This window comes from Heterodontus francisci, chromosome 33 (genome assembly GCF_036365525.1).
Source record: "Heterodontus francisci isolate sHetFra1 chromosome 33, sHetFra1.hap1, whole genome shotgun sequence".
Classification (NCBI taxonomy): Eukaryota; Metazoa; Chordata; class Chondrichthyes; order Heterodontiformes; family Heterodontidae; genus Heterodontus; species Heterodontus francisci.
Window position 1 is genome coordinate 41,796,972 of NC_090403.1, and position 26,145 is coordinate 41,823,116.

General features: G+C 42.8%; 1 protein-coding gene across 3 annotated transcripts in view; it reads left to right on the forward strand.

The window, feature by feature from the left end:
* etv4 (ETS variant transcription factor 4) overlaps positions 1-26,145 on the forward strand; it is a 103,505-nt gene that overhangs the window by 40,609 nt on the left and 36,751 nt on the right. For 2 of the 3 annotated variants that reach the window (XM_068013355.1, XM_068013356.1), the window contains exons 6-8: positions 10,576-10,702; positions 14,485-14,664; positions 16,258-16,511. In XM_068013355.1, the coding sequence (XP_067869456.1) occupies positions 10,576-10,702; positions 14,485-14,664; positions 16,258-16,511 (561 nt within the window). Of the gene's footprint in view, positions 1-10,575; positions 10,703-14,484; positions 14,665-16,257; positions 16,512-17,108; positions 17,502-26,145 lie in introns of those variants that run through there. The other variant, XM_068013357.1, reaches the window with a different exon arrangement.

A 26,145-nucleotide genomic window follows, 5' to 3' on the forward strand; every position in this document is an offset into this window, starting at 1 on the left:
AGATCGAAGAAGGCAAGGAGCTCCACAGTTTTAAGATCTGGGGGTGGGAGAGAAAAAGAATGCAATTAGGAAACAGTGGAGTGAGATTTGAAATCGGCAGAGGAGATGATGCAGGAGATGGAAAAGACGGGAAAGCATCATATTTGGGGCTTGGGAGCAAGAACAAAGAAACTTTCAAAGAAGCAATGAGAGCACTGTTCTATCAATTTACAGATAAGAGAGAGATTGATGTCTAGAGATGAGAAGGATTGCCTATCAGATGGCAAGCTTTGCACTGGTCAGGTTTGATCATGTTGGAATGTGTTGAAAAATAGCTCTACATCAGCAAATGACAAGAAAGAAAAACAAATGCCTGAGATCCAGCAGGGAACTGGTTAAAGGTATGAGGTGCTGCAGAGAGAGAGAGCGACAACCAGTTTACAACACAACGTTCCTTTCTTAGTTCGCTGAAGACAAATTATTTCTGACAGCCCCCAGCTGCTAAAAATAAGTCCAATATTCTCAGTCACTTTTATAAGTCATGTAATTTCAGGCAGCTAACCCTTTATTACAGTAGCATTTCTGCACCCACTCACAAAATGTGGCATAGGTAGCCATTTGAAAGTAAGGATGAAGCTAATCATCAAGCATGATGAAAGCATTATCCATCCAATTCATATTGTGTATGCACACAAGGGATTGAAACATCACTCTTTAATCAGAAATTACATTGACATTGGAGTTTTATAGTGAGTACAATGCCATATTAAATGGGAAAACTACTATGTCAATACTGTCCAATCTCTGTAAAGTCATAACTAACCTGGAAAGAAATGAGCTTGTTTAAGAGGTTTTAATGCAGTGGGCAATCTCGGGTCAGGTTTGATGCTTATCCAGACTCATTTGTAAATGTTTTTGTTTCTGATAAAACCCTGTAGAAGGATTTAATACACTACTTCTAGGGCCCACTTAACCTGCCTGTCAAAGGAATTGGAATACAAATTAGTTGCTATTTATTTCTTTCTCCCTCCAAATGTTTCCCTTCATCTCTTGAAGATTTTGGATCAAGCTGGAGTACAGTTCCGTGGGATCCAGCAATACACTTTTCTCAGTTGCCCATTCTTTATATGAGGATTTAGACTGTGCTGGCATACTATTTCACATTATGGACACCACAGCCAAGCTCACTCCCATCCTCATTCAACATTAACTCCTGCAGATATGTATTCCCCTTCCTGTCCAAGGGGCACTAAGGACAACTACAGTGCCCTTATCAACATCCTAGATAAGAGTAGCTAACTTGGCAGGTTCAGACCTGAGCCCTTCCTGATCTATGTGGCTCAGTTCCTCCCTGAGCACTAGATTTACCAAACATCAGAAGAGACCTAAAAAGCATATATGACTTTTTCATAATTTGCAAAGTACAGAATCCTGCAAGTTTTCTTTCTGAAAAGTAATTCTTGGTGTTTATGAAATGTCCAGCTTATCGCTTTTGATGTCAGGCATTTAAAAAAAAGTTTATCCCACCTTAGTATTGTCTTGTAGAGAATTTATAAAGTCTTTATTTGTTCCTACACCAATGACGCAATCAAATTACAACTGTTACAAGTCAAATTAAATGATTCTAATTTTATGTATATTTCATTAAATGCATTCAGTTTGCACCCTCAGTGGCTCAGCTGTACAGACCAGGAAGGTCCCAAGTTTGGTTTCTCCTCTGTTCTTTGATTGCTGATCTCAGCAGCAATGGAAGTCGGTTGGCTTGGCGTGTCAGGTTTAGAGAGGGAACAATCAGCATAGATTTCTTTTTTCTCTTGGTCGCTGTCCATCGACCCCTGCTGAGGGTAGGTCAGACTCACCTGTTATGCTGCCCAGTCAAGTAGCTTGCTGCCACTTCCCATCAAGACACGCAATGTAATTAATGGACAATTGGAATCAGTTATTGCAGCATGCTTGGCATTCATGAACCCATAGCTAGCAAGGGTCAGTGTATGAAGGGAGTTGGGGACTTGGTGGAAAAAAAATGGCAAAGGAAAAATGCATCCAATTAGGTATATATGAAAGTCAACATCAAATAATGAAATTTTATAATTAAAGACTTCATTCTGATGTAGGTTTAATATTTAATTATTTAACACAAAATACTATTGCTACAGTACATGAGGAGAAACTGTTTCTGGTGGCAGAAGGGTTGGTAAACCAAAGGATACAGATTTGAGTTAAATCGCAAAAGAACCAGAAGCAAGAAGAGGAGAATTTATTACACAGCATGTTTATATGATCTGGAATTTGTGACCTGAAAGGATGGTGGACACATATTCAATAATAACTTTCAAAAGGGAATTAAATAAATACTTGAAGGAGAACAATTTGTACAATTATGGGGAAAGAGCAGGAGAATAAGACTAATTGGATAGCTTTATCAAAGAGCCAGCACAAGCATATTGGGCCAAATGGCCTCCTTCTGTGCTGTAGCGTTCTATGATTTCACAGTACCTTGAGAACAATTGTGACTGTAGTCATGCTTCCACCTGACCAGTGGAAATCCCAAGGTGACATGTTAAGTTTTTCTTTTATTCGTTCATGGGATATGGGTGTCGCTGTCTAGGCCAGAATTTATAGTCCATCCTTAATTGCACTTGAGAAGGTGGTGGTGAGCTGCCTTCTTGAACCGCTGAAATCCTTGGGGTGTAGGTACACCAACAGTGCTGTGAGGAAGGGAGTTCCAGGATTTTGACCCAGTGACAGTGAAGGAACGGCAATATAGTTCCAAGTCAGGATGGTGTGTGGCTTGGAGGGGAACTTGCAGGTGCTGGTGTTCCTATGTGTCTGCTGCCCTTGACCTTCCAGGTGGTAGAGGTCGCGGGTTTAGAAGGTGCTGTCTAAGGAGCTTTGGTGTGTTGCTGCAGTGCATCTTGTAGATGGTACACACTGGTGCCACTGTGTGTTGGTGACGAAGGGAGTGAATGTTGAAGGTGGTGGATGGGGTGTCAGTCAAGCGGGCTGCTTTGTCCTGGATGTTGTCAAGTTTCTTGAGTGTTGTTGGAGCTGCACCCATCCAGGCATGTGGACAATATTCCACCACACTCCTGACTTGTGCCTTGTAGATGGTGGACATGCACTGGGGAGACAGGAGGTGAGTTACTTGCCACAGAAAACCAGAGTCTGACCTGCTCTTGTAGGCGCAGTATTTATGTGACTGGTCCAGTTCACTTTCTGGTCAATGGTAACCCCCAGGATGTTGATAGTGGAGGATTCAGCGATGATAATGCCATTGAACATCATGGGGAGATGGTTACATTCTTTCTTGTTGGAAATGGTCATTGCCTTGCATTTGTGTGGCGCGAATGTTACTCGCCACTTATCAGTCCAAGCCTAGATGTTGTCCAGGTCATGCTGCATCTGGACACGGGCTGCTTCAGTATCTGAGGAGTCATGAATAGTGCTGAACATTGCGCAATCATCAGTAAACATCCCCACTTCTGACCTTAAGATGGAGGGAAGGTCATTGATGAAGCAGCTGAAGATGGTTGGGTCTAGGACACTACCCTGAGGAACTCGTGCAGTGGTGTCCTGGGACTGAGTTGATTGACCTCCAACAACCACTACCATCTTCCTTTGTGCTAGGTATGACTCCAATCAGTGGAGATTTTTCCCCCTGATTCCCACTGACTCCAGTTTTGCTAGGGCTCCTTGATGCCATACTCAGTCAAAGGCTGCCTTGATGTCAAGGACAGTCACTCTCACCTCCTCTCATAAAGAAAAGATCAAACTTCCACTTATTTCAAAGAGCTGTCACAGACATGGGCAAAATCGCCCCCTTCTCCGTTCTAGAGTTCTGATTCTGGTTCTGTTCTCTGATTCTATATAGCCCTTTATCAGACCCATAAGATGTCCTAAAATGCTTCACAACCAACGGATTAATTTTTTGAAGTTCAGTTATGTCAGCAGAGGAAACAGCCACTTTGCACGCACAATGTACCACAAACAGCATGTGAATGATTAACCAGATCATCTGTTTTTGGTAGTCTTGGTTGAGGCAGAATTCCTATTTTGTTCTTTGAACAGTGCCATAGGATTGTTTACGTCAACTTGAGCGGACAGACAGGGCCTCATCAAATCTGTTCCAAATATACACGATAGGAAACCCATCACTGAAGGGATCTTCTACCATCTCTTTGTAGGGTAAAGTAAGAAAATGTTTTCTACCATACCCTGTTATTCCCCAATTAACGATCATCACTAACAATTAATATAAGTTGTTACGACCAGATGAGAAGGTCTAGGGGTTCCCTCTCAGCCTTTGCCTGGTTTAACCGTAACAGGCTTTAATTTTAGAAACACTGTGTTTTTAGCTCCCCCTCAGTGAATCCTTGTTCACTGCTCCAATTGTAAGGCAAAGAAATCAATTCAGACAGGTTTTCTTAGATTTTAAACAAGAAAGGTAAAAGTTTATTAATCTTAAACTCTAAACCGGTTACCAACTACGAATATGCGACGCGACCACGCTAGCATGCATACACGATAAACACACGCAGATAGAAACAGAAAAGTAGAAAGGAATAAAGGGGAAAAGTTTGAGGCAATTTCTATTTTAGGTTATTTAGGTTATTTTCTTTATTTGAGGGTTTCTATTTTACTGTCCTTTGAGTTTGCTGTGACATCTTTGGTTGCTGGTCAGACTTGCAATTCGTTGGGGCCCAGTGCACGCTTCAACTTGTTTCGAGGTCGGACTATTTTCTCTCTTGAGGTTTACATGTCTTTCGTGGGTCTGTTGGCTTGGGAGAAAGAGAGAGAAAAAGAGAGGCTTCCTTGCTCCAGGTTCCAGTTCCAACTGCCTTCTGAAATCAAGCTGTCCTGTGGCTAGTTCAAAAAACCTGGACTAGCCAGTTAGTCATATGACCAGCTGGTTTTACCAGTCCTGGCTCTGTGGATTGTATCATATTAACAGGGCCTGGAATGCGTTTTCTTGCCTTCAATGTCTGGTGATTAAAATTCATTTGGGGGTTAATTGGAGCAGGGAATAGTCCTTTGTCTCTCCAAGCACTGTCTGTTAGTATGCAAATGTTTTTCCAGCCAAGTGTCTGGTGATTTTTTTTTTAAACAAGCCCTTCACTCCAGCAACAGTTTAAAATCAATGTTCATATGACAAAATTAACATGCCTCTTTCTTGGCAGGTGGGGGTCTGCATGACAATGTACAGAGACTGCAAACTCTTGTTGCATAAGCCACAAGTTAGAATTAGTTTACAGGTGAATTTAAAAAAATCAAGTACACCTTTCCTCATGCCTCAATTGATAAAGGCATTGAGCATTCAAACCAGTAGGCCTGTGATTATTGCTTGGCTGGCTATGGCACCCAATGTGACTGCATACAGTAGTCTGAACAGCCTGGGTTAGGGAAGGGAATTATATGCCAGTGCTCCTCCTCCTGATCATTTCTTGCCAGTGGCCATTGTGGAAAGTGGTTATACATAGATATCAGGGCAGGATGGGATTAAGCAGGGTTGTGTTCTGTCCCCTTACACAGTCAAATGAGGCTCAATATCTAGCTTCACATATGAAGAATGATTGTTTGGATGAGATGCTGGAGGGTGTCCAGTGGGTCTGTGGAAATATACTGCTCCATGAGTCAGCACCTTCAGGATAGGAGAGGAAAAAATCAGGTGGATAATGTTCCATATCACAATCTACACCATCAGCTGAACACGAGACTGCTCCTTATCCTCTATTACAATGAACAGCTTAGCAGGAAGTATAAGCAAGGCTTATGGCTTCATGTCTGAACCAAGATTGTGTTGGCAATTTGACTTTGTGGGGGACAGCCAAAGATCAATCTTAACTTCATCTGCAACATATATATTTCAGCAAGGCTCATGAATAATAATCAGGACTGGTGGATTTTTTCCCCCTGTCCTGTTAGGAAGCTGAGGACAATTATAGAGGCCCCACCATCACTCAGCTGAGCTGGTGAAACCTGGGGCCTTCCTGGTCTGTGTTATTCAGTACAGTGTTTGCTGCAGTTATTCCTAGAGCCATTAGGTAAACAAATCCATGTAATCATTCTCCCAGTCTTCATAAATACTGCAAATATACTTTGGATATTTACCACATAGCAACTGAATTAATTGTTCACTGTAATAGAGCTTCACAACAAGGTGAAAATATTAGCACACCAAGCTACTAAAAGCCTTTCACTCTCGCACTTCATAGGCTTTGATGTTAGGTGTATTGCATCATACTCTCATCGACAAGATATCCTGCCTTTTGCTACTCCTTTTATGTATGGCTCGCACCTTATAGAGACTGTCTATTTCAAATCTAGTTGCCAGTTAATATTTTGGCGGTCGGGATCCATCTGATTACTGTGAATTGTTACCCTTGATGCTGCCTCACTTCTCGGGATCATGCGACAGCAATGGATGAGGAAGGCCATTTTAATTCATACACCCTACAGTCCCACCACTGCTAACAGGGGCAGAGTGGCTTTCCCCCCTCCCCACCCCAAAAAGGTGCAGGATTCTCACTGAGGGTGGGGGTGGGGGGTGCAGGCACTGATAATACAGCACCATGGAGCCATTCACAGGGACATTCAGGGACTCTCCCAATTACCTGTCTGGCCAGTACTTCCCTGGTTGGTAGCGAACTCTAACTGGAAGATCCTTCACTCTAGAAAGACCATGATATTAAAGTCGAGAGCATCACCAAGCGTACGCATTCACTCTGTGTTAAAGCCTAGTTTAAGTGCAGTTCTGGCCAAATCATGTTACTGAAGCTGAAATTGTACACTGGATGTAAATGCTCTCCAGTGCTTTCCTTGTGCTCTGAGGTGTACGGTAGTAGGAATACTGAGTGTATTCTTGACTGGCTTATTGTGTGACCCCAACAGCAGAGCCTTGGGAGGAAGCAAATCCATCTGTTTATCATTAGGTTTTAAGCCTTTTCCTCTCTAATAACAACCCGAATGATAAATCTAACTAGTCAATATCATTTCTGCACTAAAGTGGAATAGTTACCTCTCTTTTTATTAACTCTCAAAGCCCTAGTCATAGGGTTTGTAGAGCCAGCCATGCATAGTTCCTCTTTATTGAGCAGAGTAACAGGGACAGGCAAATCAATCAGCTACAAATATATTAAACAGATTTGAAATAAGTGAGCAGCCTATTAAACCATGACATCATGTACATTAACATTTACCAGGTAACTGATCAGATAACTAATGTATTTTATTACTTGACACTACTAATCAAAGCTGACTAACTGGTCGATGATCAGAAAGAACATTGGGATAATGAGTAAAACATCTTTTTTTTTGTTGTTTTTTTTTTCATTGCATTTTCTCTCCTGAAAGTAATTCCACCCTGGTATATTGCTTAAATGAATATTAGTTTAGTTTATAGATACAGCACTGAAACAGGCCCTTCGGCCCACCGAGTCTGTGCCGACCATCAACCACCCATTTATACTAATCCTACACTAATTCCATATTCCTACCACATCCCACCTGTCCCTATATTTCCCTACCACCTACCTATGCTAGGGGCAATTTATATAATGGCCAATTTACCTATCAACCTGCAAGTCTTTTGGCTCATCTGTGAGTCTAGGCAGTGAAATTCTGTAAGCCTTTTGAACCATGAAGGACATCACATCCAAGCTTGCTACCATTCTCACCTAATGTCAACAACATCATGCATTTTTCAACAGGAGTCACTGGATAGGAATCAGCAGCGCAGGGTGTTGCCCTCACCAAAATCACCCCCCCTCCCCTCAGCACAGGGGTACTGAAGCCAATTCCAGTGCCCTACCACTGCTCAAGGTGAAATCAGCAAGCTCTATCGAGACTGATGATCAAATCTGGGACCAGCATGGTCGGAATGCCTCTGTACCATACAATATATCCACTAAGGCTGTGATTGTTATTAAAATGGGAGCCAATATCCTCAGCACACTAACGCATTATTTTCATCTGTCTTTCTTCAGATGACATCTAGATTTGTCCCTCCTCACAGCTGCTTGCAAACTTCTTCAGTTGGGAAAATTACCCAGATTGCTAATTTCCAATGACCATTTGACACTACTGCTGTCTGGTGTGGTGCAAACCTAACTGTACCACAGCACTTCCCATTTGTCCTCCTGCGGCCAAAGGATCAGATTCTTGAGCCCCCTTCATCTTCACCAGCACTTGCATGCTATGCATTTCAGTAATTGAAAGCAAAACTTATCACGTATCTCATAACTTCACTGTGAGTTACTTTAAAATAGTAACTGTTATTTAGGTACAGCAACCAGATCCCAGAAGCAGCAATGAGAATAAATGCTCAGTTTTTCTGTTTTTGGTGCTTAAGGACAGAAATTTGACAAGGACACCAGCAGAACTCTTTGCTGTTCATCAAATAATGCCATGGAATCTTTAACATCTGTCAGAAACACTAGAACAGGAAGACGGGGCCTTAGTTTAACTTCTCATTTGCATGTTAGCACCTCTGACAGTGCAGCATTCTCTGACAGTGCAGCATTCCCTCAGTTTTGAAGTATCAGTTTATGATTCTGAGCTTAATTTCCTGGTATGGGGACAGAACCCACAGTCGTCTAACCCAAAGCAAGAGGTCTGCCAACTTAGTTAAGTGACACATACCTTTGAGCTCATTGGTTTACCTATTTCATATTCCAAAGTTAGTAAAATCCTGCAAACAAATGTTCGTAGGTTCTTAAGAGTCAGTGTTTAACACAGTCGTCTTGCAAGCTTACTGTAGATGTGACATAGTGGAAATGATTTCATGTGGGAAATGTAACCAGGAGATCAAGTCATAAATCAAAACGTTAATGGGAATGTGAGACTGTCTATTGCTGTCAGTATTGTAGAATCTACCCTGTAATGTAAACAGGATAAATTGTACAGCACCAGCAGCTGAGGGTACTACAAGACTGAATAATTCTTGAAGCAGTTCCATAGTATAAACACATCAAAATGTAATCTCCATCCCCTTAATAATACACTGCAGATTGAAGTCATGGTAAGTGGGTAAGATAAGGTGCCAAACTGAATTTGGCAGCACTTTTACCTATTCCAGTGTTCATATTGCTGAAAAAAAAGTACAGTAAAATCATGAATACAGACCTAAGAAATTTTGCACTGGAGCTGGGAAGCAGCAGATTGGGATGAGCAGTTGATTGGGATTGCCTGTTGAATTCAGCTGGAAAGGGAACCTCAGTGCACGCATCAGATCATTACCTCCTGGCACACAAAGAGACTCGTGGCAACTGTCAGTGTAAAAAGTCAGGGATTTCCTTTATTTCCCAATCAAAAACCCAATCTTGACGAGGTGAAACTGTAAACAAGACTTGAAAGAAAAAGAAAGATTTGCATTTATATAGCACCTTTCACAACCTCAGGATTTCCCAAAGCAGTTTACAACGAATGAAGTATGTAACTGATATAATGTAAGAAACATGACAGCCAATTTGCACACAGCAAGTTCCCACAAACAGCAATGTGATAATGAGCAGTTTCAGTGATGTTGGTTGAGAGATAAATATTGGACAGAAGACTGGGGACATTCCCCTACTCTTATTCAAAATGGTGCCTTGGGATTGTTTGCATCCATCTGAGAGGGCAGACAAGACCTCATTTAATGTCTCATCCAAAAAAAGGCATCTCCAACAGTGCAGAACTCCCTCAGTACTTCAGTGGAGAGTCAGCCTCAACTTTGCAATCAAGTTTCTGAAGGGGGATTTAAACCCAGAACCTTCTAATTCAAAGTCAAGAGTGTTACCAACTGAGCCACAGCTGACACCCTTGAGCCAGAGGCACAAGAAGGGAGCTACGCAATTGTGCCATCTGAATACCATTTGGATTATTCCAAACTAGTAATTAAATGTTCAAATTATAGCATTGTCCCAGATGCTTAGTCCATTTTCTGTGTCTCATATCATCATGTGCCAGCTCAGATTCCTCAGATGATATTTTTATCCAGTACACGTGTCAATTATTTGGTTAATAAACCAGGGATGTATACTTTGCAGTTTTATGCAGTGCTGTATAATCAGCTCAATAAGCATATTCTATCTGTTTGGAATCAGTGGCCTCTGCTTGAATGGATCTGTAAAATATTCATTTTGAACCAATTATGCATATTCCGTGTCAATTGTGATTCTGAATCATTTCATTCTTTATAATTAACTATAATCAATTAATCAAAACTTTTTGTTTTTCCTCTTGTATAAATACATTTTAGTGTACAGTAACACCCAAAAAATGTTGGTTTCTTATACAAGGGTACGTTGTAAAATTTCAGTCTAAGCTGTGATCAGGAGGCTGTAGTCTTAAAGGGAGTATCTGTGAATATTCACTTTTTGCAGCTCCTGGTTTTAAATATGGACAGGAATAAACTGAATTGTTCATTGGTGCTGAAGCTGGCTTTCGGTTATTCCTTTCTGAGATATATAACAACAGCATTAAGGTTCCCATAGCTACTGGAAGTCATTCATTTAAGGTAATGCTGACACACATCGATCAGAATTCTGCTGAACATATAGAATTAAGAGAATAGAATTCTAAAGACAATTTATAACAGACATTTTTTTTTTCCAACAGTGGCATTTCACAGCCCCACACTGAAGATTAAAAAGGAGCCACAGAGTCCCACTTCTAACCCAAGCTTGTCCTGTCGTCACAAGCAACCGCTTCAGTACAGCAATGGGGAACAGTGCCTTTATGCCAGGTTGGTGTTATGGGTTTGCCACATAAGTTTCAGTAGAATGCTGTGGGGGAAGGGGTTAATGTTCTATGTACACTCTACTAACCACCCCCCTCCCCCCAAAAAAAAATCGATCTTCATCTTTATAGAACAGAGGCTGAAAAAGTAAGCAAAGGAGTACTTTGTGTCATCGTGAAAACGATGACAAGTAGCTTTTAACACAGGCGAATACTCCATACCCACACCTGGCAAATGAAATGAAAGGTTTTTATTTAAACCGCTAAATCCAAACTGTGTCTGATGATGGGGAAGCTGCTGGAAAGGACTTCAATCCATTATCACCATAAGATCCTGCAATTTTATTTTAACATTCATTTATTAAAATGATGTCACTGCTGTTATTTTCTTCTTATGGCAATATCTAAGTAAAAGGCCAAAGTCTATAGTTCAAGACAGCATGAAAGGTGGGATAGAAGACAAGGTAAATAGAGGAGCAGTGGTTAAATAATGACCTGCATATCATTAAAAAAAACTTCAGGATTGCAGAAGGAAAGGAATGATGTTGGAGCAGGAATGAGATGGGGAACCTCCATTAAGTCTGATGTCCTGAATGAATAGACATGATGAGCCGAAGGGCCTGTTTCTGTGCTGTGTGACTCTATAACTCTAATATGTCAGTGGTTTTAGAACTTTTGCATTTGCTTGTCACAACACTGAAGTTAGCAGTATCATGATCTGATTTAACATTGAGACCAATGGGCTCTTTCTGTTTTTCACTTCATTTTCCTACCTTGTATTTGATATCTGATCAGACTGTGTGGAAAATTGGACTCCATAAAGGAAATCAAAAAACAATAAGTGACCTTCTCACAGGCTCTAAATGTAAAATTGCACATCCGCACAAGCGCCTTCTTAATCATTTCCTTGGAATTCATTTCCAGCAGTTGTAACTATTTCTGATATCAGTAGCTTTAAAAATAATTAAAAAGTGTTTTTTTCCCCAAGGAAATGGAACATGCTGATAATTCTATTCTTCACCTGGGGACAATTCATTCTGATAGAAATAGCTGGGGATTAATGCATCAGCTACTTTATTCACATTAATCCGAACAGTTATGGAGTGTGAGCCAGGGTATACCTGCATAACGAGAATAAATAGTTATTGGAATTCCGTCACATGTGGTATTTATTTAGTGTAAAAACTAGTTTAAAGCAGATCTACAAATGGAATCTGGTGGCTACACAAGTGGTGTTTCGGTTGGACTAGGACACTCAAGTTTCAATCTTTGTCTCAACCAACTTTTGCACTGCAGGTCTCCCAATAGATACTGTTTTCCTGACTCGTCCTGGGGCATAGAAAAAATTCAAATTCTTGTTTCATTCAGTGTGCTTCTGAACAGGTTGACCACAGAGTAGCATTGACCACACTTGCGGAGATGTCTGTGGTCTGAAGCATTTCATGTTCCAGAACAGCGATGGTGGAATGGATGCTGTGCAGGAGGGAAAAGAATCGCAGTTAATAAAGTGACAGAGGAAAGTTACAAATGCACAACCACATTCAATGTGTAGATGGGGATCCAGCATCATGTGACACAGACTCCATGCATCATATCTCTCATTGATCAGTGTGACTTGAGCGACAGTAAAATATTTTCTCCAACTGCATAAATGGTAATAAGAGAAACTACACCATGTAAAATTCATATTTTTTAAACCTTAATTCAGCCAAAGTTTGTACCACAAACTATCTACAGCCTTGCTACCTCTCCTGGTTTTGGTATCCTAACTGCTTTGAATATCGAGGCAGAATATTTATCAAGGTCCACATTGTTTCTTCAATAGGATTCACTCATTGTTTTAATAGGAATAGAGAAGATACCGATAAACACATTTAAATTCCCTTATTGATTCCCATATTTTAATTAAATCTTTAGTTTAGTCATTATTTCTTTTTTACATTTTCTCGTATTCCCAGTACTGGAACTCATCATCGACCGAATTTCCATCTGATTTTGATTCAATCCACTACAGGATATATTAGTAATGGATGAATGAGGAATTTTTCATGCATATCATAGCCCATTATTACAGCAAGCCAAAAATTCGAGTCAAGATTAACAACTTCCCATTGATGAGGGCAATAATAGCATGGTAGTGTTTTGCCGGCAGTCCCAGTTATACATGTGTGTGTTGGCTGAAATCCCTATTGTTAAAAGGTTCCAGGCATGTCCGATTACTATTAAGTAGTAACTGTCGGTCCAGTGCATTGGGAAGAGACTACGCCTACTGAAGACTTTCTCCTGTTGCTGGTTCTATGACCCTCTCAAAATCAAGACTCACTAAGCTTCATGCCTCAATACATGTAAACATCACAGATGAAGGACACTGGATAAAGATTATATTTGTCTTTCTTTTATAAATTAAAATGAAGATTTCAGTGTGACACAACTCTATTTGGTCAATCTTTCATCACCTTTAGGCAAGCCAGAAATGATCACTATTTCAGCAATATATGATGCTCTACTGAGAATGCCAACCCTGATTGTAAATTGAGGTGGTCTGTGATCCTGGCTTAGACTTTTGTGCTCCAAATATTGCAATTCTTACAGTAAAAGCAGTAGCAATTGAAATTAACTTTAGTGTCTGGAGCCACTGTATCATAAACAACGGTACCCATTTCTATTATACTCCACATGTCTCAAAAATACTTTACAGGATTGAGAAGAAAAAAATGAGCAGGAAGGAAGACAGAAAAGTTAGAAGGCATGGCTGAATGCATGTTCAAAAAGGCAAGCTTTTAGGAAACTTGTGAAAAGAAAGGATCGGCAAGGCAACTATTTGGGGTGAGAATTCCAATGGTAAAGGTCTCATTAGCAGAGTGGTCACCAAGGATGAAGCAGAAAGAATAGAGAACAAGGAGTAAAATGAGGAACGGAATATGTGTGCAAGGACGTATGACCGGAGGAGATCGCCAAAGTAAGTGGGTCAAGGCCACAGAAGGATTTGAAAGGAAAAACAAGGATGCAAAAGTCAGTTGACTGGAGTAGGAAAGGGGGCGGGGGGAGCCAGTGGAGCAAGGCAAAGATGGGGATGATAGCAGTGAAGGAGTTGCGAGGCTGAGGAACTGAATGAGTTATAACTTGGCAAAGGTGGAGATTGCTGTGAGACTGCAGGTATTAAAGACAGGGATAATGATATTCTCAGCAGAGAGGATGAGGTAGGGTGAAAGTAGATGATGTAGCAGAGGTGGAGAAAATGGTTTTGATAACTGAAGCAAGCCAAATGCAAGGTTGAGCAGTACACCAAGGTCCACACATCTGGAATTAGCATGCATTGGCAGCTAAGGAGACTCTTGGAATCGAGACCAGAAGCATTTATTTGCTAATCAGAGCCCTAGAGGCTTTGCCAACATTGAGCTGGATGAAATTGCAGCTACTCTGGGTCTTAATATTGGGTGTGATTGGAGAGTTTACCTTGGGATCGATAGCGGGGAGGAGGGGAGGCAAGGCAAAGCTGGATGTAATTTGTGTATATGTGGAATCTGGACCCATATTTCTGGATGATGTAATTGAGAGATGCCACATAAATGATGAAGAGGAAGGAACCAAAATAATTATGAGAACAGGAGAAGAAACTATTGGAGATGTAATATCATTTTTGTGACTTCCTGAAGGAATTCCCCAAAAACAAAAACGATTTGCCTTTAAACAAGTGTTGAAAAGTCGCAGGATAGATGTAACAAACAAAAATAGAGATATTAAAGAAATCATTTGGCTAATCAAAACACTTTACACTTCTTTATGTAGTGCCTATGAGAAAAAGCCACATATTGGACTCAACTCCCCAAATCCAGGGACCCCTTCGAATACTCCATTACAGCAGGTCTGCAGTAAATCCACGGTGAACCCCAGAAGGGACCATGGCTTTGTAAATCTCCATACACCCACCCAGTCCATGTCCAATGGCAGATTCCCAATGGAGCACAGGTACAGGTTCAGAAATAACCAATCCTCTTTGTATGTCTATTTAGTTAAATATTTGATTGAAAAAGCAGTTTTACTGCTTCTTGAACAGTTTAATGGTAAAATGCTTCTTCCTATAATGCTGTCAATTTGCGTTCTATTACCATGGCACCGTTTGTTGTATTTTAATTAGCATATCATAATTTGATGTAACATCTGTTCAACACAATGCATTATGTTGTGAATCCAGTAGCAATTATTGGAGATAATTCTGTTGTGTTTGAGCTTGTTTCGGAATTTCCAATATAAAAAATGTCTGATCTTATTATTTTGCTGCTCGTGCCTCTTATTCTTGTTCTTCTTCTGAACTGGGAAAGGTTTGTATTAGTTCAATTTGAGAAAGCCTTGAAGATGTTACACAAAAATCTAATATGGGACTCTTTACTGATCACAGAATGACATGTTATGTTCCCCTCACCCAGTGTTTGCTTGGTTATTGGGTGGAATACCAAAGCTAGAGTGGCAGAGGCAGAGTCATGAGGAAAATCTAATGTTTCTCGGTCAGTCTCTCAGTTAGGTCAGACTTGTTCTTTAGTGAAGAGTAACAATGTTGATGGAAGACTTTATATGCTGACTCTCCCTAGCTTTAGTATGACAGCAGCTCCAGACTGGGTAGTTGAGCAGTAAATTTGTGACCAGCCCAATTGTGTCCTTTTTAAAACCTCAAGAGTAGCTTCTGTAAGATCACAATAGGTATATCAGAGCATCATAACACTTCAAAGATCACCCGAAAAACATTTTCTACTGATCATATATATCTGTGTTGATACAATGCATGTCAAAAGGATCATTGTCCCTCTTATGTGTGACGTTATAGCACATAACTGGATTACTACCTGATTCTTTGCCTCTCCCAGGAGGATGTGGTGGTTACATTGCACTGTGAAGGTATGAGATATGCTCGATAGACCAACTGGTCTTTCCCTATTTATCATTTTCATAATACTTGATATTTTTGAGGAAAATTAGGAAAAAGTACTTAGTGTTCCTTAACATAGCAACAGGAGTGGGCCATTCAACCCCTTTTGCCTGTTCCACTATTCAATTAGATCATGACTGATCGATATCATAATTCCATCTACTTCCCTTGGTTCCATAACCCTGAATACACTTGCCTAACAAAAATTGGCAAAAAAGGTAGGGATCAAGGCGGTGTCGGAGGAAGACAGTCCATGAAAGTATAATTGCACATGGACTCTGGATGGAGTAGGCTTGATGGGCTGAATGGCTTTGGCTTTTGCTTACTCCAGACTTTATGTTCATATAATATTTCCAGGTTCTTGCTTTCATCAAGATAATGAGGTTCATATTTGGGACAACATTAAAAAAACAAATTTGGAGGCTCTTAAAGCAAAGAATGGAGCATATGTAGGAGGGCATATGACCGTAGGAGACTGCTGAAGTAGGGTGGGTCAAAGCCATAGCAGGATTTTAAAGCAACAACAAGGATCCTATAGTCAATTCACTGTGGTGACAAAGGGGGCAGGGGCACGGGCACCAATCTCCAAAATGAGCTATTGTGCTTTATTTAATAGTCGACCTGTCATTTGTCCTCAGCTCACAATTTCAACAGCAGCCTTTGGAGCTTTGCCATCGTTTCCATTCCTCCCAGGGCATGAACAGGGAAGCACCTCTGGGATACCAGCGACAGATGTCTGAGCCCTGTGTGCCATACCCACAGCAAAGCTATAAGCAGGAGTATCACGACCCAATGTATGAGCAGGGAAACCCGATCAGCAGTGGTAGCGCCCAGCGTTTCTCACACTCCATGCTCATCAAGCAAGAACCTCCAGATTATGCATATGACCCAGGTAAGACAATGACTTGTACCAATTGGATGTAGTGGTTTGGCAGAAAAACTTGTTTGACAAATCTAGGCCAGTCCGAGGTAAGTGCAACTGAGGAAGGAAGGTGGCAACTGGCTCAGTGAGCTGAATTCGGCCTTGATACTGAGTATGGAAATATTACTTGTGCCAATGGAAAGCAAGGATCCCTCAACTGGATGTTTCATGACTTTGCTACATTACAACAGTGACTACACTTCTAAAGTGCTTCATTGGCTGTAAAGCACTGCGGAACATCCTGGGGTTGTGAACACCACAATATAAATGCAAGTCTTGTTTGTAAAGTGTGAGTACAGGGAGCTCTGAAAATGGGGATGAGGTTAATTCAAATGACAGTTATAAAAAAAAATTGTGGGAGTTAGCAAATTTGCAGAAAAATGAAGACAGTGAGGGAAGCAGTTTGTATATTTGCCATTAATTAAGACACACTGTTACACAAGAATGCCCAGTTACACAAGAATGCATCCAACCAGTGCTGCTAGGAAACCGAATTCATATTCAAACTGAAGTTGAGAGACCAACCTACCCTGCTTGAAGCTTCTTATAATAGTGTCTCGACCATACAGAAATCCAGCATCGTCACCTGAAGTCAGTTCGAGGACTGACTTACAGGTAGTCCGTTGACATTTCTTCCAATCCCACTGGATGTTCTTAAAGGGATATTTCCACACACACTTTGGCCAGAATTTTCGTTGGGCAGGAGGCCCCATCCGCCGGCTGAAAATTCGGTAGCGAGCCAGCCTCCGACAGGCCTGGGGAACCAGACCGGGATTTTTCACTCCCCAGGCCTTTAATTGGTCTTAGGCGGGAGTTTCACCTCCTTGAGGCAGGAAATCCTGCCTAATGGAGCTGCCGGCCAGCAACTCTTAGTCTCAGCAGCGCTACCGGGAGCGGTGGCCACTACTGGGACTACACCTAGCCATCGCAAGCAAGATGAAGAACGGCCCCAGAAGACAGGTAAGTTTGTAAGACTTTGCCGGGGACAATTGGTTGGGCCCGGTAAGGGAAGTGGGGGGGGGTCAGTTAAGGGGGTGGTGAGAGTTTTGTACGTTGGGGTGGTTGGTGCTGCGGGGGTGGCCCTCCATGCAGCACAGGGTGCCCGATCAGAAGTGCCCCCCACCAGCCCGCAAGAAGGCTGCTGGGTTTCACCAGGCGGGGTTTTTGAGTCTTCTGCCGTCCAGCTGCCGAGGGTAAAATATCTGCGGCGGGAGGAGGCCCTTAAGTGCCAGTTAATTGGCCAATTAAGGGCCTTGATTGGCTTGGGGCGGGGGGACCATTTCTCTCTGCCGTCACCCCACGTAAAATTGCAGAGGGGGTGGGATGGGGTCGGGAACTGCCTCCCCACCTCCCACTCAATTTTATGCCCCCCCCCTCCACCACCACCACCAACCCACTCATTTGGGGGGTGTAAAATTACAGCCTTTTACGCATTTGTTTTGCATCTACAGGTCAATATTTGTACATATGTGCATTAATTTAAAATCCAGCAGGCAGAAACGCTTTAGTGTACAGTACAAACATAAGGAAGATGATTTGGCGTCTAGTCTGCTGTTCAATTACATTGGCATGAATGCAAGTCAGTAGTGGCATGACAGCACCTCAAATGATCAGTTTGAAAAATACCGCCACCAGTGATTTGAGTGGAATGTATTGTACTCTGACATTGTATACTGTAATGCAATATTTCAATAACTAAATAACCTCTACAAAAGAATGCTCTTCAAATATTGTCTGTTTAAAGAGAAAATTAACCTATCTGATATTTAAGCTATTTTCCTCACTCATTTTCTCCTTTTGTGTCTTGAAGGCATTGAGTCCCTCAATATGATAGTTCCCAGTCAGTGGTCTTTATTTATGCGTAACACACAATAGTGAGTGAACGCAGGCTATCTGACTATGAGGACATCACAGTTGAGCCTGACTCCCTCCTCAGCAGGCCCACAAATATACACACACTATCAGTAGCATTTGGGAATAGGAACCCTGGTCAGTATTCCTTTCCTAACCGAGGAGTGGTACAGTCAGTTGTAGCACGGAGATTAACTAACTCATCCCACACGACAGATCAAACTTGGACAACCAGTTACCTTTGAGCGATCAGGACTGTTAAGTAACTCATTCCTAATCCACATTAGTTTATCATTTAATGTAAGCAGTAAAATTGTAGTTCCAAGAGGCTTGCTCAATAACAGTCCCTAAATACCTTGAAGGTGTTATAAGCAACCTGTCTTCAGCTGAAGTGGCTGCAGTTAACTGCTGGCTGCAATCTATAAAACCTATGGAGTGTTTTTGTTTTTTCATTTTATTAGATTTTATGACAACAGGATTTTGGCAAACTGATTACATCAAATCTGTACCTGCATTGATAATTTTCTGACTTTTTGCACAGAGGTTAAAAAGAACACCTAGTTGAGATTTTTTCTCTTGTGCCCAACCACATCTGCATTATGATAGAAATAGAGGGCTGAATTTTATAAGCTGCGATAAAATGGCGGCCCACCATGCAGGCCGCACGCCAAAGAGCAGCCGCAATTCAAATTCAAATTGCGGCTCATTTAAATGGTCAGAGTGGGTCACCTCCCACACCCCCCCCCATCACATGGAGGAGGTGGGCTGCCCATCCCCAGCAATGGTGTCAGCTGTTTGTGCGCAGGAGCTGACGCCATTTTTAGAGGGCTGTCAGCCCTACCGGGACATTTAAATATTTCAAGTGACATTGAATTAAAATCAACACATTTCTTCTGCTCCTCTCCCACCCCCCCACCCATATCAATTAATTATTTGCCCATTCCCCCCCCCCCACAAAACACCTTCGCAATCAGACCTTCCCCCCCAATCTCCAAAACTGCTCAAACTTTAAACTATAACCCTTCCCACCATCCCCTAGACCCATGGGGCTGGATTTACGTCATGTGGACGGGACCTGGCCACCAACATAAAAGTCAGTGGCAAACCCCCTTCCACATAGCCTGGGTTCCATCCCCAGGCTTTAATAGTTCTGAGTCAGGACTTCCTCCCGCTTGAGGGAGGAAGTCCTGCCTCATTGAGTTGCCGGCCAATCATCGGGCCGGCAGCTCTTAGTTTTAGCAGCGCCACCGGGAACAGTGGCCACTGCTGGGACTGCAGCCCAGCCAAGGACATGGAGCCAGGAGTCCAGGTAAGTTGGGTTGCCTCGCTGGGGTTAATTGGTCCTGGCAAGGCAAGGGAGGTTGTGTGGGGGAAGGGAGGTGCCTTGGGTCCTGAGGGTGGTTGGCGAAGCGGGGCGGCCCTCAATCGGGCTTGCCATGGGTAAAATTCCCGTAGAGGCGTGCGAAGGCCCTTAAGTGGCTGTTAATTGGCAACTTAAGGGCCTTGATTGGCCTGGGACGAGCAGCCGATTTTCCTCCCCCCGCCTTAAGTAAAGTGGTGCAGAGACGGGAGCGGATTGGGAAGGCCTCCCGCAACCTCCAGCTCCATTTAACACCACCCCACCCCCACCCGCCCGCCACCATCCGGTTCGCTGGGGTGGTGTAAAATTCCAGCCATGATGTTCATTTGACACCAACACCACCCCCTCACCACCGCACTGAAGAACTTATCTCCTCCTCCCTCCCCACCAGTGTTGCGCCTCGTTTCCCCGGATGGAGATCTGAAGGCACGGCAGTGCTAGCCGCTGGGGTGAAAATTGCGGCAGGACTTCAGGAGGCGACGGGAGACTCATTAATTCAGGTGATTTGATTTATTTAAATGGCCGTCCCGTCACCAAGCAGCGGGGGGTTGGCGCCATAAGGCCTCGCCGCCACCGGCAGTATCAGGCTGGGCCCTGCCATGCGCCGACGTCCGTGATGGGCCTCATCTGGGGCAATCATCATGCCCGCCACTGCCACAGTCGAGGGCTCTATAGAATCCAGCCCAGAGTATGCACCAAGGCTCTGACGCAGGGCAGCAATGCATTGCTGAAGAAGATCCTCCTGATGCTTGTGTATATTTGTACATTGAATGGAGCTCCTGCGAGCACTGCCTGTTGTACCCACCCAAGAGGTTCGATCATTTGTGTCTGGTGCCTTAGCCGATCTTAGTGACAGTAGGGAGAGTACAATAACTGGACTCCATGTTTCTGGACTAGGGAGAGCAAGAGTTACCACCCCTGATCTATTATCTATTGGATCCGTGTTGGAAAGCGTGGATATATGTGCACTGACAGGATCTGGTTTATTTGGGATCCTTCCCTCCATTGTTGAATAGTAATACTCACTTCTAGCTCATGTGAAAAGTGGCCACTGGGGCACGATTCCAAGTCCACAGAACAATTACCCAATGCTGATTGAGGCGGTTGTATGATTGCCTTTAAGAGTGATGTCCCTTTAAGATCTTAGTATGCTAATGAGCTAAGTACCAGGATGCAGTCATGTGACTCAAAGCCAGAGTCACTCTGCAACTGTAACACCCAGAGTAAGGGTCTGTAAATTGTTAGCTCTGTACTGTATAATAGTTTAGCTGTAATAAACCTGTTTTGAGATCTTCAACATAACTGGACTCCAAGCATCTCATTTATGTTGCATCAGACAACATAAAAATAACTCATTGCATGGTGGCAGCTGTGGTGAGAAGGAAAAAAGTCTAAGTTGAAGACCATGGGTAAAACAGCCTTGTAAACAACTTTCCTACAGCCACTGGAGAGAAAGTTCCAAAAAAAATACTGGTCCAAGCATTAAAAAAAAGAATTTACCTCCTGCTGTAGAAGAACAGAGCACAGAACAACAGGATGCAAGTAAATCAGGTGTGTCATTGTTTCGACGGTTGAGGGATACTGCTTTAAAAAAAAGCTTTGAAGTCCTTCAAAAGATCGATTTTTTTCAAAAAAAAAGGGCAAGACCTGATTCCTTTCTCGAGCTGATCGAGGTCGACGGCATTACAGGAGGTGTCCGTTAGAAAAAGCGCGGGAAAACCCAATTATTGCAGAGACTTCATCCACGCAGCCAAAGTTTTTAAAAAACCGTTAAACCACTCGAGTGTGAATAAGATCTTCCATTCACAAAGCCACTGTAAAACAAACCATTACAACCACTTGAGCATCAAGAACATAAACAAACTCTAGCAGCTAGTGAGCAGCTGTGTAAAGAAAACAGGCTAAAGTGCTGGAAGCAAGATAAACACACAGCACTAGCAAACACCTGCTCCTGACAACTAAAGCAGCTAGTATAAATAACAGAGAGTCTCTTAAAGGGGAAATAGTGGAGAGTCATAGAACAAGTCTTAGAGCAAGTTTTAAAGCAAAAGAACAGCAGAAATATAGATACCAAATTTCCTAGTATGAACTGGAAGGCCTTGGAAATCTTATCTGAGTTTCAACTGTTCAAACAAAGATTGCAGTTATTCTTCACAGACCAAATAATTGTAGAAGCAGAAAAACAGGCTGTGAAAATACTAATAGCAGTTGTAAATGAGGGATTACATAGAATCAATACCTCTGGCTTATCTGACGAGGACCAGAAAGATCCCACAAAGAAATGTAAAGTGCTAGAGGATCAGCTCCGATTGAGAGAGAATTTTTGAATTCACCGCCTGGAATTGATGTCCTACAGGCAACAGCCACAGGAATCAATAGATCAGTTTGTCAGCAGATGCCATAGCAAGGGTAACGAATGCGATTTTTCAGAAGCTGAGTTGTCAGACCAAATAATGGAGCTAGTGATTGTGTCAACACCCATTGAAGCATTTCAGAAGGACCTCTTGGGGCAAAAGAAAGGTCATAGCATTAATGCACTGCTGGAAGATGACAGGAAATACAGAGCCATTGTAGCTGGACAACAGCTTGTGCAAGCACTAGATGCTGCCAACAGTATCGACACCATAACCAGGTCGAAAAGAGCCAGCAAGCTGTGTGGTAATTGTGGTTGGTCCCACTTACCGCGAAGTTGTACTGCATTTCAAGACTTATGCAAGGCGTGCAGTGCAAAAGGACACTAGGCCAGCCTATGCAAGAAGTTTGGCTCCAAAGATGCATCCAGAAGTCACGGTAGAACACAACCAAACAGAAAACAAGGCAACTGCAGCAAGGAGAGCACCAGAGACCTGTGTAAATGCAAGCCGATACACGGCGTCCACAGCAAAACAGGCTTGAGATAGGATTCAACGAGAATTAATTCTCAGCCAGAAGACGAACAGGCATTCCACATTGTGAACTTCACACATCATGTTGATGAAGTCAAACAAGTGGAAGCTTTCGCCACTATTAACACCATGTGCCCAAAGAAATCTGGCAAACATACACTCAAGGTTAAGATCGACATTGACGCCGGTGCAAATATCCTACCAGTCCGAATCCTCAAAGATATGTACCGGAGTCATTGGAAATCAATGATACAACCGACAACTGCCAAGTCATCTGCATATAATGGGTCACCCATCTCTTGTAGTGGCACACTGACAATGCAATGCAGCTATGGCAAGTCTGCATGGAAACCACAAACATTCTACCTTGTAGACACGAGCAGACCAGCAGTGGCAGGACTACCGGCGTGTAAGGACCTCAACATTGTGACCATCCAAGAGGTCACCAAGGTACCCATTACGGCAGAAGAGACCAAGGGTACCTGTATTGAGTCACAGTTCCTTCAGGATCTCAGTAATTCCGGTTTGGAGAGTATCAGCCCCTTCTCAGAGATGCCACGCCAAAAGAAGGAAGATCCAAACTCAGATGGTGAAAGTTCTTTGTAAACAGGCAGTGTGTCCTCACGCACCAGCGATTCAGAGGAGATTGACATTGTCACTACTGATAAACAGCACAGTGGCGCAGTAGTTAGCACTACAGCCTCACAGCTCCAGCAACCCGAGTTCAGTTCTGGGTACTGCCTGTGCGGAGTTTGCAAGTTCTCCCTGTGTCTGCGTGGGTTTCCGCTGGGTGCTCCGGTTTCCTCCCACAGCCAAAGACTTGCAGGTTGATAGGTAAATTGGCTGTTGTAAATTGCCCCTAGTGTAAGTAGGTGGTAGGAGAATGGTGGGGATGTGGTAGAGAATATGGGGTTAATGTAGGATTAGTGTAAATGGGTGGTTGTTGGTCGGCACAGACTCGGTGGACCAAAGGGCCTGTTTCAGTGCTGTATCTCTAAATACATAAAAACAAAGACTGCTAGTGGGGAGCTTTGCCAAGGGGAAATCTCCAAGGACTGGAACCTGCTCGCAGACTCTGGCCAGCATCAAACGGTGCAGTCTGGAAACCCAGCAACAGCACAACTATGCCTTGCCTGCACTTCTGCTTTCTAGGAGAACCGCCAGCACCACAACAAGCCAGAACAGACAGTACCGCCATGAGGCCAAGGACTCCTCCCCCAACAAGTCCTCGACCTTGAGCCCCAAGTCTTCAGACACAGGGAATGAGGAGAGGCAATGGACACGCTATGTCCTGAGGAGGCAGAGGAGGAATGAGTTGAAGCATTGTCAGTTGGCTCTTCGAAAGGAAGTGTTGGAACTCTCCAAGAATGACAAGGTCTCAAAAGTGGTCATCTTGAGAAAACCAACAGAGTACGTTCTCAGGCTAAAGGCAGAGCAACAGAAACTGAATGCAGAGAGGGAGAAACTTCAGAAAGAACAGCAACAGATGAGACGCAAACCCCCCGCGCAAGAGTTGTCAAGCCACCAAAATGATATATGGACTTCTGAGCCTCTATATTTGTAAAGTTCATAATCTTTATCCCTGTGTAAATAATTTTGATATCTAATTTTAGATAGTTTTACTTTTAGCATACGAGACTTATCTTTGGAAAGAAGGGGGATGTTGTAGGATTGCCTTTAAGAGTGATGTCCCTTTAAGATCTTAGTATGCTAATGAGTTAAGTACCAGGATGCAGTCATGTGACTCGAATCCAAAGTCACTCTGCAACTGTAACACCCAGAGTAAGGTACTGTAAATAGTTACAAAAACAAGAAATGCTGGAATCACTCAGCAGGTCTGGCAGCATCTGTGGGAAGAGAAGCAGAGTTAACGTTTCGGGTCAGTGACCCTTCTTCGGAACTGACAAATATTAGAAAAGTCACAGATTATAAACAAGTGAGGTGGGGGTGGGGCAAGATATAACAAAGGAGAAGGTGCAGATTGGACCAGGCCACATAGCTGATCAAAAGGTCATGGAGAAAAGGCAAACAATATGTTAATGGTGTGTTGAAAGACAAAGCATTAGTACAGATTAGGTGTGAATACACTGAATATTGAACAGCAGCAAGTGCAAACCTGAAGAAAAACAACCTGAAAAAACAGTGGGTAAGCAAACTGAACAAACTAAGATGAAATGAAATAAATGCAAAAAAAGATTGTAAAAAATGTAAAAAGGAATGTAAAAAAAAGGAAGAAAAAATAACTAAAAATGAAAGTAAAATGGGGGGCTGTCATGCTCTGAAATGATTGAACTCAATGTTCAGTCTGGCAGGCTGTAGTGTGCCTAATCGGTAGATGAGATGCTGTTCCTCGAGCTTGCGTTGATGTTCACTGGAACACTGCAGCAATCCCAGGACAGAGATGTGAGCATGAGAGCAGGGGGGAGTGTTGAAATGGCAAGCAACCGGAAGCTCAGGGTTCTGCTTGCGGACTGAGCGGAGATGTTCCGCAAAGCGGTCACCCAGTCTGCGCTTGGTCTCCCCAATGTAGAGGAGACCACACTGTGAGCAGCGAATACAGTATACTACATTGAAAGAAGTACAAGTAAATCGCTGCTTCACCTGAAAGGAGTGTTTGGGGCCTGGGATAGTGAGGAGAGAGGAGGTAAATGGGCAGGTATTACACCTCCTGCGATTGCAGGGGAAGGTGCCATGGGACGGGGACGAGGTGGTGGGGGTAATCGAGGAGTGGACCAGGGTGTCGCAGAGGGAACGATCCCTTCGGAATGCTGACAGGGGAAGGGAGGGAAAGATGCGACTGGTAGTGGCATCACGCTGGAGGTGGCGAAAATGGCGGAGGATGATCCTTTGGATATGGAGGCTGGTGGGATGAAAAGTGAGGACAAGGGGAACCCTGTCACGGTTCTGGGAGGGAGGGGAAGGGGTAAAATAGTAAATAGTAAACTGTAAATAGTTAGCTCTGTACTGTATAATGGTTTAGCTGTAATAAACTGTTTTTCGAGATCTTCAACATAACTAGACTCCACGTAACTCATTTATGTTGCAACAGACAACTTAAAAGAACTCATTAAGAGACCTACAGTAGCGAATGGGGAGAAATTTTAAAAAATAATAATGGATTTTGTGCTGCAATCCAACTTCATTTGAGGAAACAGCTTTGCTGAAAATTGTACCCTGTGTTTATTTGTAAATGTAAATGTTGGGTGTGGTTGATCTGACTTCCTAATAGAGCAATGTCAAGAAGTGTTGATGTTGGAGACAAGCCTGCCATTACCGCAGGTGCTTTTATAACTTGTGCGTTTCTGTGGCTGTAACATTCAGGATTTGGGAAACAAAAACAGGAAATGGCAAGGAACAGAATTATTACAATAGAAAGTAAGTCTGAAATCTGAGAGGCTGTGTAAAAATACAATACTGCAAGTGATTACATACTGAAGGTAGCTTTTATTTTAAGCAACATGAATAGACTTATAATGTCTTTCCAGGCACCTCTGTAATATGTGTAGAG